The sequence below is a fragment of the Parasteatoda tepidariorum genome, chromosome 5, assembly GCF_982258835.1.
Source record: "Parasteatoda tepidariorum strain Cologne lab strain chromosome 5, Ptep-v5.0, whole genome shotgun sequence".
Classification (NCBI taxonomy): domain Eukaryota; kingdom Metazoa; phylum Arthropoda; class Arachnida; order Araneae; family Theridiidae; genus Parasteatoda; species Parasteatoda tepidariorum.
Window position 1 is genome coordinate 42,033,633 of NC_141759.1, and position 12,662 is coordinate 42,046,294.

Genomic DNA, 12,662 nt, shown 5'->3' on the forward strand with positions numbered 1-12,662 from the left:
TCAGATTATCATTCGCATGAAAGCAGTTCCTAGGTATGCATTCCTTCTTTTAGAGTTACATGCAAAAATTCTTATTCACAAAAGCTTGTTGCATACGTGCAAAGCAAGCAAATAGCATTATAATCAGGAACTGTAAACAAATCGATGACTGGTTTATGAAATTTTGTAACTTTGCAATATCCACGAAGAAAATAATCTTTAAGCAACATACTAATATTCTTTTTTAAACAAAGCCTGAATCACGAATGAATTTTATTTTGGCTAATTCATAATCACGCATTGCCATGTCCACTTCAACAAGTGAAAGATCTATTTTGAAAGATTGTGAGGTCGTTATTAAAAAAGAAATCGAAGACAATATTACTCGAATTACGGTTGTACCTTTCGTATGCCATATATGCCAAAGAGCATTTACGCAATTGATACATCTCGATGAACACCTCGAGTCGCACGATAATTCAGACAATGACGATTGTAATTCTAATCCTTTTAATGAGGAATCAGATCCAACAATTATCATGTCCTTTGAATGCGATGTTTGCTGTCAAGGATTCGACAATCAAGACGTCCTCAATGAACATTACAGATCTCATGATACTTTGCTTAATGGGCGTAAACCATACTGCTGTGACATGTGTGAAAAGATATTTCCTACCAAATATAAGTTAAAAAGACACTACCAACAACACTCTGGTATCAAGCCTTATATATGTAACTTTTGTGGGAAAGGATTCCGTAAAAAAGATTATCTGCAGATTCATAATCTGTTGCATACTGGTGAGCAACCCTTTGAATGCAATGTCTGTCAGAAGAAATTCCTTACGAGACTGAACTTACAACAACATTTTACACTTCATACTGGTGAAAAACCATTTAAATGTAGCAGTTGCGATAAGTGCTTCAGAAAAAAGAACACGCTCAACCAACATCAGAGGACTCACACAACCGTAAAACCGCATCTGTGTGATATTTGTGGTAAAGGATTTAAAACGAAAGGTGATGTGACGCAACATTATTTAGTGCATAATGGTGAAAAATGCCATGTTTGTGATGTTTGCAATAAAGGTTTTAAAACTAAAGGTGAACTTAAAAAGCATTCTGCAAATCATTCTGATTTCAAGCAATTTTATGAGTGTGATGCTTGTTTCAAGAAATTTACTACTAAAGGTTATCTTAAACAACATTCACTATTGCATTTAGGAGAAAAACTTCATACTTGTGAACAGTGTGATAGAAAGTTCATACTCAAGACGCAACTTAAAAAGCACTATTTAACCCACAATGGCAATCGCCCTTTTACGTGCCGTATTTGTCGAAAATCCTTTAAAACGAAGGGTACACTTCAGCAGCACCATTCTGTTCACAGTGAAAATAAGCCTTTCTTGTGTGATTTGTGCTATAAAACATTTAGTTTGAGAAATCAATTAAAGAGACACATGGCAACTCATGTGTCTGATGAATTCAGCTCTACAATATCAATTGAAGATCCTCCTCAAAATAATCCGGATCGACACAGTAATGAAGAGTCAAATGATTCAATTGGGGATTGGATAGGCTACACAGTTGAAGTCGCAAGTGCATGATTTATTTCTGCAGTGTAAAATAGAGTCACATTTAATTTTAATCCTATATAAAAAATAAAAAGAAACACTGTGTTTGTATGAGAGAGATTCATACAATTTTGAGTATTTTTCAGTTAGCGAATGGTTTTATGGAAAGGTTCTAGAACTACTTCCACAAATGACCAAAGCAAAACTAAAAAAATTTTCATTGATATGCAAAAAATTATAAAAATGACAGTTGTGGAATTTTTTAAAAATTTTATCTTTGGTGGTGCTGTTCTAAATTATTTGGTAACTTCCCCTTTTGCCCGGCTGCTATCCGAAAAGTTCCTAATTTTGATTGTCTTTTTTGCTATTAATCTCTAAAATTTGAAATAATTCAATTTTTTTTAATAAAATTAAAAAATTTTAAGTTTTTGTGAAAGTTATGAATTGAGAATATTTAATAATATACACATAGTTAGTTTTGTTTTAAGTTAATATCAATCCTACTCGAATCAAATTAATAATGTATTAAAACAGTGTTTTCATTACAGAAAAAAAATTAGAGAGAATTTCTCACCCTTTCTCAAAAACAGTGTGAGATTTCTAAAAATTAAAAAAACACGAATAGACCTGGAAAAAAAATTTTTTCTTTAATTATAATATATTTTTAACATCTTCTAATTGAATATTTTTGATGCATCATCATATGGAAAATGTTCTATATTTACTTTTTCATCAGCTATTATATTTATTTGGCTGAAAAGGATCCGTATTTGTTTCGTTTTGACCATTTCTACTGACATTTGTTTCATTTTCATTTGTCCATTACGGAGTAGAAGATGTCGCCTTAACTAGATATTTGTCCATCTTACAAAAAAAATTTAAACGTCTTACATGAAAAACCCTTACCTATGGTGAACATGTGGTTGCAGAGAAATGTGTTCTGAAAGGGGTTCCGTGGTTCGGGGGGTGTTCTGCTGTTCGCACCGGTTCTGAATATAAATAGAGAAGCTAGATAACAAGGACTGATGTTCAAAATAATGAAAGATCAAGGAAGAAGAGTGAAACGGATTTTATTCAAAATGGCAAAAGACGAAATTTTTCCAAAACTCGCGCATTTTTAAATTGATTAATAGAGTACGTGAACTTCTCGCATTAATCATTTTTTATTGCGAGAAAAGAAAAAAAATATGCAAGATTCTCGCCCTGTAGTGAAAACACTGATAAAAAGTTTACTGATTTGTTTGTCAAAAGTGTAAATATTTGTTATTGTAGATAATGTAATTATATTTCTGTAAATGTAACCTATATTAAATCATATATTTACAAACAAAATAGTATTAAGATTATTCTTTCTGCATTATTGATATATGAGTGTCATTTCATAAGAAAAAAATAGGAAACATGATATAAAAATAAATTTTAAAAACATAATTATAGTCGAACTTGTTTATAACTAAAACAAGAGGGCCAAATCATTTTGCTCTTTAATTTCGGATTCTCGTTATACCAGTGTTACCTAAATTTTTTAAAAAATTATTAAGAAGGGTGACTTTTGGTTTTTAAATTACACCAAAGAGAAATATGCATGCACTTTGTGTTTGAACTTTTTGCTTTTTTCTATTAATTATTTAATGTACAACACTCAGGGCGCTAAACACATTACTAACACTATGGTAAAAATGATTAAAGAAAAACTATAGTATATATTTACTATTTGTCATTTAAAGATTTCTTGGTGATTTATTTTCAATAGCATCAAAACTGAAGGAAAAACTAAATCACAGGTCTTAATTTTATAGTTGTTATCAAACTGTCAAAAAAGGCTGAATTTTTTTTCCTTTTGCAGAAAAAACTTTGTATTCATGACAGAGTTGCCACGCTATCTGGGAATTTGGAAATTGTCTAAAAAATCAAAGAATTTAACATTTTTGAGCCAAAATTTGGAAAAGGTCATGGAGTTATATTTGGTGAGCGCCAAACTTGCAGTCTTTGCATTTACCTTAGAACACATTTCTTACGCGAAAGTTTCATTTTCATCCCATTTGAGCCAAATTTCACAAAACCGTTGCATGGTTTTGTGATTTAGAAAACTTTCAATTGGAAAATAGTTTATGGTTGCAAGAATACATAACAGATAGAAGGATGAATGGATTTCAGATAGTCTATTCCTATTTTTTGTTAAGAAATTTATTGGGATAAATAGTTTTTTATAATTTCTTATAAATTAATGTTTTTTATTAGCCTAACGGCTAGCGGACTCGAACCCATGATCCGTCTACCTCTGAGAATAATTTATGTCAGTGAGCTAAGTGCGGAATTCTAATCGGCCAGCCAGTGCAACCCGGGTCACCTCATTGGGAGGAAAGTGATCTCCTGAGCTACCAAGGCTCAGCTTTCATATTTGTAATATGTATATGTTTTTTAAAAAGGTAATTCTGTATCAAACCATTTTTTTAGTCAACAATTTGTATTTGTTATTTTTGGCTTGTTAAACTTTTAACTGACATGAAAAATACCAAATTTTAGATTTTTTGTACCATTTGTTTCCTAGTTATACACCAGCCACACAATGTAAGAAAAATCACAAAAACACCTATGACTAATTCTTTAACTTTTACTAGAAAACTACTAGACTTAAAAAACTGAACTTTGTATTATTTTGCTTAATTTTTAATGTCATTTCATTAAATAAGATTGCTCAATTAATTTAAAAAGTTAATATTCAGAAAAAAAAATTAGATTATATGACTTCTTTTTAGCAATGTCTGTGGTGCCAAATTTCAAGACGGTATTCAAATGGGATTGTAAAGAGAGAAAAAGATTTTCAAGTAAAATAAAGTGGCATAATCATATAGTATCATTATAAATCGGCCACTTTATTTTATGAAACTTGTTCTTAAAATAGCACATAATGAGGTCTTTAACTTTTGTAATATTATAAAACAAGCATACCATTAAAGGTTTTTCTAAATTAAACATATGCTTAATCAGCGTATAACAAGTTAATTTGTTGAATTAATTTTGCATTCAATTTAATTTTTTAAATGTTTGTACTTAGATGTTTTACAATCATGTTTTGGTTTCTTGTTGAGAAGCTATTATGCAACATAAAAAACAAATTTTATTGTTTTCTTACCTCATATTAAAAACTACAAAACTACAACCTCATATTAAAAACTACATATTAAATACTACCAATTTCATTAATTTTAGAAGCACATTAAATGGAGAAAAATGATAGAAACCACTGCCATAGATAATTTTCCCTTGGTTAAAACTAAGCAAACTATTTAGAGCTTAAGATTTTAATTCCATTCAAAATTTTATGTACAATTATATAAGAAATTTTATTTACAAATACATCAAATGAAGACACCATATTGAGTTTATACACATTTTATTTAACATGATGGTATATGAAAAATTCTGTTAAATATCAATACAGAGTTTTGTTCATGCAAAAATTACATATAGATATGTTCAGTCATGGTTTAATTCACTTGAAGAGTAAAATGTGAATATAAAAATAAATTCTATCATAACTAACATATACACCTGTGATCATCAGCTGCTCAAAAACATGATAGATATTGTGTGAAATTGAACATTACTTTGCAAAGACAAAAATACGTTGAATCTGTATGAGATATATGTAAAAAAAAGGTCATACAAATAATGATTTTTACTCATTAATTATCCAAAGTAAGGCATATACCATGTTTTCCGGTGTATTGTGTTAACTTTTTAATCATCTAATTTACAATGATAGTAAGAAAAAGAGACTGACTTATACAGCAGTAATACATTGAGCTAAAGATTTTTTTTCTTCTGAAACAAATTAAATGAACTTGATCCTAAGAAATGTTCCTTATCTATAAAATAAATACAACATCAAAAATGATGCAATAATAACACAACCAAATCTGTTTATATAATGATAATAAAACTTTTAAGAATCCACAATATATTTTTTGTGTGATTATTATTAACTTGAGAAATCTAAAATATTATAATGGCGCTAGTTTAAGAAACTTCGCAAGCAATATAATCATAAATGGTTAAAAATTTTATTTTTAATAAATGAGAATTCAAGAGTCAACTTATGCACCCAATACATGCATATTCCTTTAAATTGAAATTTAAAATAGAGTGAAGAGTTACACACAGAAAAATACGGTAAAAAAAACCCTAAATAATTTATTTTATCGTTTTATGCATAGTTTAAGTGAAAAATTAGAGTACATAAATACAATGATTTCTCTTTTATGTGGCTTTTTTTGTTATTTAAAGTTAGTAATTTTAAGTAAAGTTAAAGTTTGTAAATTTCTCTGTCTGATCTAATAAATAATTCTCATTGAATATTGCAGGTATCCAAATCCTTACTGTCACCAAAACAGCTTTTATTTTCTTCAAGAATTTTGCCTCCAATGAGAGACCACAGATGGGATATACAGGGAGTTGCATAATCACAGTCTTTAATAAGTAATTTTTTAATCCTTATCAAAAACTAAAATAAAAGTTCACACATTAAGAGTCACAAATTATAATCTAAGAAAAGAACATTATTAAAATTTGATAAATCACTTATGAGAAAAGAAAAAAACATAAAACCCAGCCGTTACCTGGAAAAACTAGGATAAATTACTAATAATCATGTTTAAATTCCCCCTGCTTCTTTTTGTAATCAAACAGACTTAGAAGTTTTAAATTTTAGCTTTCTCAGTAGTGATTTGTTTAAATACGTATTAATTTATCACTAATGTGTGTATTTTTTACCTTCATTTTTTACTAAGTCAGTGATCACAGAATGCTCTGTATAAGCTTTGTGTTATATGGTTAGAAAGCTAATTTTGCATCACAGAAATTTTTAGTCATTAAATAGCAAAATTCTGGACTAAATATTGAAAAACATTAAGTTGATGACCTCTCTCTCATTTTAAGATGGTAATATTTTTATTTAAATAATGCTCAATCTAAAATTAATTTTAATTTTACTCAATTTAACAATGTTTCAGTTAGTAAATGCTGCATTTATAAAGTTCACATAAAAAGGAAACCATGTGCATTTACACAGGATTAAGCAATTAAATTTATACAAATGTAAATGTGTATCGCATTAACAAAACAAATAAAAGGTTTGGAGCAATATAGTAACATGCTACACTTTTTTCAAGAGACATTTTTACATCAAACTGTTCTTTGTTCCATATACGTAGATGCAGCACATTACCCAGAAACATCGCAGTACATACATTAAAATATTGTTTTTCACCAATAATACTCTACAGAACAGTTTGAAAAATTGTGGTTCATGTGTATGAAGCACTTCAAATGGTCATCATATCGAAGCTCATGCTGGTAAAATTTCTAGTTAGAGATCACAACTTTTTCTAATTAATGCCTAACAGTAACAATATTTAAAATGTTAAGTTTTCAAATTCCATGCATTTCAAACATCAAGAATATGAATTTACTTTCCATTAATACATACATCATGCTTAATAATTCAAGGAAATTATTAACATCACATTCATACTCATTGGAATTTTAATACAAAATTTAAAGCTCAGAGTCTCATTCCAACATACATATAGTAGAATAATTAGGTAAATAGAATTACATTATGTTTGTTATAGAATAAGAAAACATTTCAAAAAATTGCTCCAAAAGTCAGATTTAAGTATAGAAAAAATTTATACACGAATATATGTTTTATGTGTGTAATTAAATCTGAATTGTGTTTTTTTATTACTATTTCTAATATCACAACTAAAATTACTACTTTGTTTATATAAAATGTATTTAAAAATCAGTTTATAAAAAAAAAGTTATTTCTCTTATAATATGATTGTGAGAACTAAAACATAAAACTTTTTTTTCAGTTAACATAAATATTTTGCAAATGTAAGACAGTAAAACGTTTTATGCTTTCCATAATTCAAAAATGTTGAAATATATGTTGGAATTTCTTCTACATCATAAAAATAAAACATGTAATAATTTTTGTTTTTTGCTGTTAGATCCTATTACTACATTTATTAACTGATTAAAGAGACATGACTTATTAAACCAAATGAAGAGCCAAGGAGGGATTTTTTTTAAGTAGGCAAATAACAAGTTAGTGTTTTGAATGCTGTAACTGTTATGCAAAACTTGACAGAAAAACAAAATTGTTGGAACAATATTTATACTTTTGTATAAATATACTTTTGTATAAAAATTGTTTGCAATATTCTAATTAACATAAAACATTCAACAAAAATTTGAATTTAAAAGTTTTCAAATGAATTGCTTAATCAAATAAACATGTATAATGTTTATTTGAGTGAATTAAGCTCTCCGGATGGAAAAATATATATTAATATAATCAAAAATAGTGATTTCACCTTATAATACTTATATATTTCTGTTCAATCAAATCCTATATATATCAAAGAATAATAAACATTTTAATATAGAGTATGTAATATAAATGCATGTCTCAAAAAAACATTTTAAATTATACATAAATGCGACAGATAATTTTAAACACTGATTAAATTAAAATTTATTAAACAGAAATATTTTAATTATTACCAAGAAAAACAAAATTAGATAATTTCTTTTAAATAAAAATAGCATACTTCACACAACAACTTGATTAAATGAAGGTACTGTAGAATATATATATTACACATGAATGATATGCAAGAATATATTAGAGTTTACAGTTACAGTAATCAAAGGGTCCTTTTTTATACCCATAATTATACATATACATAAGATATAAATAATATAGATACAATAATTTGCCACAACAATGCGAACTAACAAAGTTTTAATTAATTTTTGTTCTAAAATTAAGTTTGGATTCTTCTGGTGAGCTAAGCATCTACAATCAAAGTCGATATATATATATATATACAACCTTTCTTTCTTAAACAAAATTTTTATAACTTTTTCTTTCAAGCACTTTTTAAAATTTCAGACATTTCCCCATGCACCATTACTTTTAAAACACCCCAGAGAAACATATGGGACAAAAGCTAATTTGCTATACATAATGCCAAAAAAAAAAAGTTAACACTTTTTTGATAAACATTACAAAAAAAAAAAATCATAATAATTTAAGATATTCCCTGCCCGATTTTTTAGTGTAGGGGTAAGACCGGGTAGCTAAGATTCAAATATATGGAGTTCTGTTTGTCTTAGAAACTGTCCAATTTAATTAGGATATTCATCGCTAAGTTGTGTACAATATAGCATTCTAAAAAGTGATTATGCACTACTTTTTTTATAAATGCTTATTTGTAGTCAAATCACTCAATCTTACTGGGTATACATGTTAATTCCATGGAAAATTTAGAAAGATTACGATTTTAGTGAAAAAGTAGAGGGCATTCTTATTTTACACAGCAAGTTAAGAAAAATTTGCATGTAATTTATTTGTGATGTAGTCAAGGTTATACTTGAAGGGAGAAGGACAATTGTCGGGGCCCGCGGAACCGCTGAGAGCCCGATCAAAATTCCATAAAAAACTGATTTTTTAAGAAAAAGTTCCAAAGAATGTCTCATATCTATATGTAAAATTCTACAAAATATGAAATGAAGGGTGGGAGCAAGACCTGGTAGTCTTAATCTTGAAAGCAGACAATATCAAAACAGTGCAACTATTGTTTCCTTATTCCTATAAATCCTTATTATTTGTTAAGGTATGAATCTTTAGTATGTGCATAATTTGAAGAATTTGAGAGTTGACAAAGTCAACACAAATACCGTGAATTAATCAGCAATAACGTACAAAGATGGTAGGCCTTTCTTCTTGTCTAGTAAAGTGTAATTCAGAATTAGTCCTCTAAAAAAGGAACTAATTTCAACACAATCAAGGTACTCAATCTCAACTCACTACCTGGTCTTAACCTACTCTCCACTTTTATTTTTAGATTTTGAAAAATTTTAACTAAAATAAGCAATTTATACTTTTCAAAAAAATTAAATCAAGCAATAAGATTCTAATGTATTTGCTATCAGAAATTGAAATTACATAAATAATTACTTGAAAAATTAATACATTACAGTGTTATAATGTTTATTTTAATTAAAAAATTGCAGTTGATTAAACTATTTTAAAAATTATAATAATAATTCTATGTCGAATTTGTTCATTTTCAGCATATTTTCAGAACACTTTACACAAAAGTGGAAAAGTTTGAGAAAAATAAAATTTTTTATTTCATAAATTTATATCTTTATCATAAATTAACAATAGTGAACAGTCTCACATCACAAAAAAATGAACAGATTGCTAAGGCAATTTGTATCTATATATTCCATTGGTTAAAAATATTTTTATATTCCAGGATACTTTCTCATTTAATTTTATTCGATAATAGTTCTTTATTTTTTCTAAATAAAATTGCATTTAAAATACAAAATTATGATTAACTTAAAAAAGGAAAACATTGATAAAATTTTTAAATTTAACAAAATTAATAGAAAAAGGAAACAATAAACTCTGCAATATAAAGTAATAATGGACATTCATGTTTATTTTTCTAATTATAGATACATTTACCTAAAACATTTTAAATAAAATTAAACTTCACATTCATAACATGTTATATACCATTCAATTTTAATCAAAAGTAAACACTTGGAATAATTTTATATTGCACAGTATTGTCACATAACCAGGTTAAAAGCAAATAATAATAAATATAGTTTGAAATAATCTAAAACAAAACATAATATTTAAATCAATTAAAACTGAACTGTATTATTTCTACCATAAAATGGCAGAATAACATAGGAAAATATCACTCTGCCTGAGTATTGTGGCCTTAATCAAGAATCTTAAGTACATATTGATTAACTAAACATTCAAATTCTATAATATTTTCTTAAGAAATATTATGTATACAATTAGCAATATAACTATAGATTACCAAAAAAAAAGTCAAACATAATTATTTTTAAAAATATTATGTGTACAAGGTTCAATAATAAATGTGAGATTAAGAAAAGGGAGCAAAATAAATATATTTTTATGTATTGAAATAACTTATAAATACAATGTGTTAATAAAAATAAAAAGAATTGTTTGATACAATTCAAATATGAAATAAATATTCAACAAAATAAAAATGATAAAAAAAATTTTTTTTTTTAATTTACTAGGGTTGCACAGTTGGAGTTAAAAAAATTTGCTTAACTCTGATTAGTTATAACTTATAGGTTAAAAGAAGTCTTTAATCTTAAAATAAAAGTAAATAATAAAAAAAACAATGTGAACAATGATATTATTTGAATGAATATTACAATTATTAAAATTAAATCTCACCATAAAATCTATTATATTAATAACATAAAAAGTAGTTTAAATTCAATAGTTTTCAATCTAATTGTATTTAAAAAAATAAAACATATAATTTAAAGTCACAATTACTAAGTATAGAATTCTGAGAAAATTTGAATAAAACATTATTCAGAATCGAGGTTTTTATAAAAGTCTGGAATCTGAGTAGGGCATTTCAACAACCAACTTCACAACTCTATTATTTACAAAACAAAATTTGCTAAGATGCTACAAGGGAAGACGTTAATCTCACATATTAAAAAACACTTGAAACTATATACATAAGAACAATTCTTATAAAAACAAAAATTTGTTTAAAATCCTTCCTTTTTTTTAAATGTTGCAGAAACAAAGCTCTTTTATATGTTTAGACACGAGATGTAACTTTTTAAATTGAAAAATACCTTTTACAAAACACAATAACTCATTTTAAAATGCATTTATATAAATAAATAATTAACTTTAATTAGCTACTAAAACTAATGATATGTAATCACAACCTAAATAAATTTTGTACTCTCACGCTGTTTCCAAAAAATAAGTCTTATGCAAGCTTCCAGAAATTAAAGCTCATTTTTTTATAATACATAATTTGAGCAATCATCATATAACTGTACAACAAATTAAGATTTGGCATATACACTGTAACGTTGATTTCAAAAATGGTTTCTGTTTCATTTTAACATGGATGGAAGTACTTGTATTTATGCCATTTATACCTGCATATTTAATTTATAATATAGTAGATACATGAAAATAAATGTACAATAATATGCATGGCATGTAATATAATTGTATTATCTATACAAATATGTACAAACATAAATATTTTAACATTAGTATATAAATAATGTATAATACTTGTCTGACATTGAGGTACAACTATCCATGCACTTTATTCAAAGCAGGCAAACATTTCATGTAAAGATTAGGACTGAAATTTGCAAAAAGAGTCTCACATTTGCTAATTTAAAACACTGTGCTAAGTCATATAAAAATAAGTCTCTAAAATGAGGTCATAGACCTGCCTTTTACAATTATCTCTAAAAATTCAATCAGAAACATGGTAATATGTGGTGATTAAAATTATGGTAAATTCTATGTAAATATATGTTTATACAATGATATGACTGAATGTGTATACATGCAGAAAAATATGACAGAAACAAGTCAATCTTAAATAAGTGTTTGTGTGAAAAAATGAGAACCAGTGAACGCTAACAAACAGATAACAACACAGACTAGAATCAGAGGTTAATTAACAGTTTTCTTTAGTAAACCTCTATGTTTGTAACAGCAAAATAGTTCTGAAAAAAATCAGTAAAAGAAAAAGCATGTCTCAGGAATTAGGGGGCATTGGATGAGTCATTGAGTAACTTTGAGCAAGAGCTTCATTGTTTTGTTCTACTGAAATGTGAGGCATAGCATTTGTAGAAGCACCACACATGCCAGGCTAGAAAAATGAAATATTACATTAGAAAAAATTATTGAAATTAACACACCAGACAGTATACAGTGTTTTCACTACAGCGCGAGAACGCGAGAATCTCGCATATTTTTTTCTTTTCTCGCATTAAAAAATTATTACCGCGAGAAATTCGCGCATTCTATAAATCAATTTCTAAATTCGCGAATTTCTCGCATTTTGGAAAAAGCTTCGAATTACGCCCTTTAGAATAAAATCTATTTCACTTTTCTTCCTGGATCTTTCATTATTTTTAACATCTGCCCCGTTATCTAGCTTCCCTAATTATCAGTATTGTTCAGAACCTTTTCGA

At 27.1% G+C, this 12,662-nt stretch overlaps 2 protein-coding genes across 13 annotated transcripts in view; one reads left to right on the top strand and one right to left on the bottom strand.

Moving 5' to 3' along the window:
* The first annotated feature begins 36 nt into the window (after positions 1–36).
* LOC107440782 (uncharacterized) lies at positions 37–2,882 on the top strand. Its single transcript, XM_016053823.3, has one exon. The coding sequence runs from the start codon at positions 285–287 to the stop codon at positions 1,581–1,583; it is 1,299 nt and encodes a 432-aa protein (XP_015909309.3). The 5' UTR covers positions 37–284; the 3' UTR covers positions 1,584–2,882.
* A 2,048-nt stretch (positions 2,883–4,930) lies between these two features.
* LOC107440780 (circadian locomoter output cycles protein kaput) overlaps positions 4,931–12,662 on the bottom strand; it is a 122,386-nt gene continuing 114,654 nt past the window's right edge. For all 12 annotated transcript variants that reach the window (XM_043048163.3, XM_016053813.4, XM_043048164.3 and 9 more), the window contains one exon: positions 4,931–12,337. In XM_043048163.3, coding sequence (XP_042904097.1) covers positions 12,224–12,337 — 114 coding nt within the window. In that variant the 3' untranslated portion in view covers positions 4,931–12,223. The remainder of the gene's footprint in view (positions 12,338–12,662) is intronic.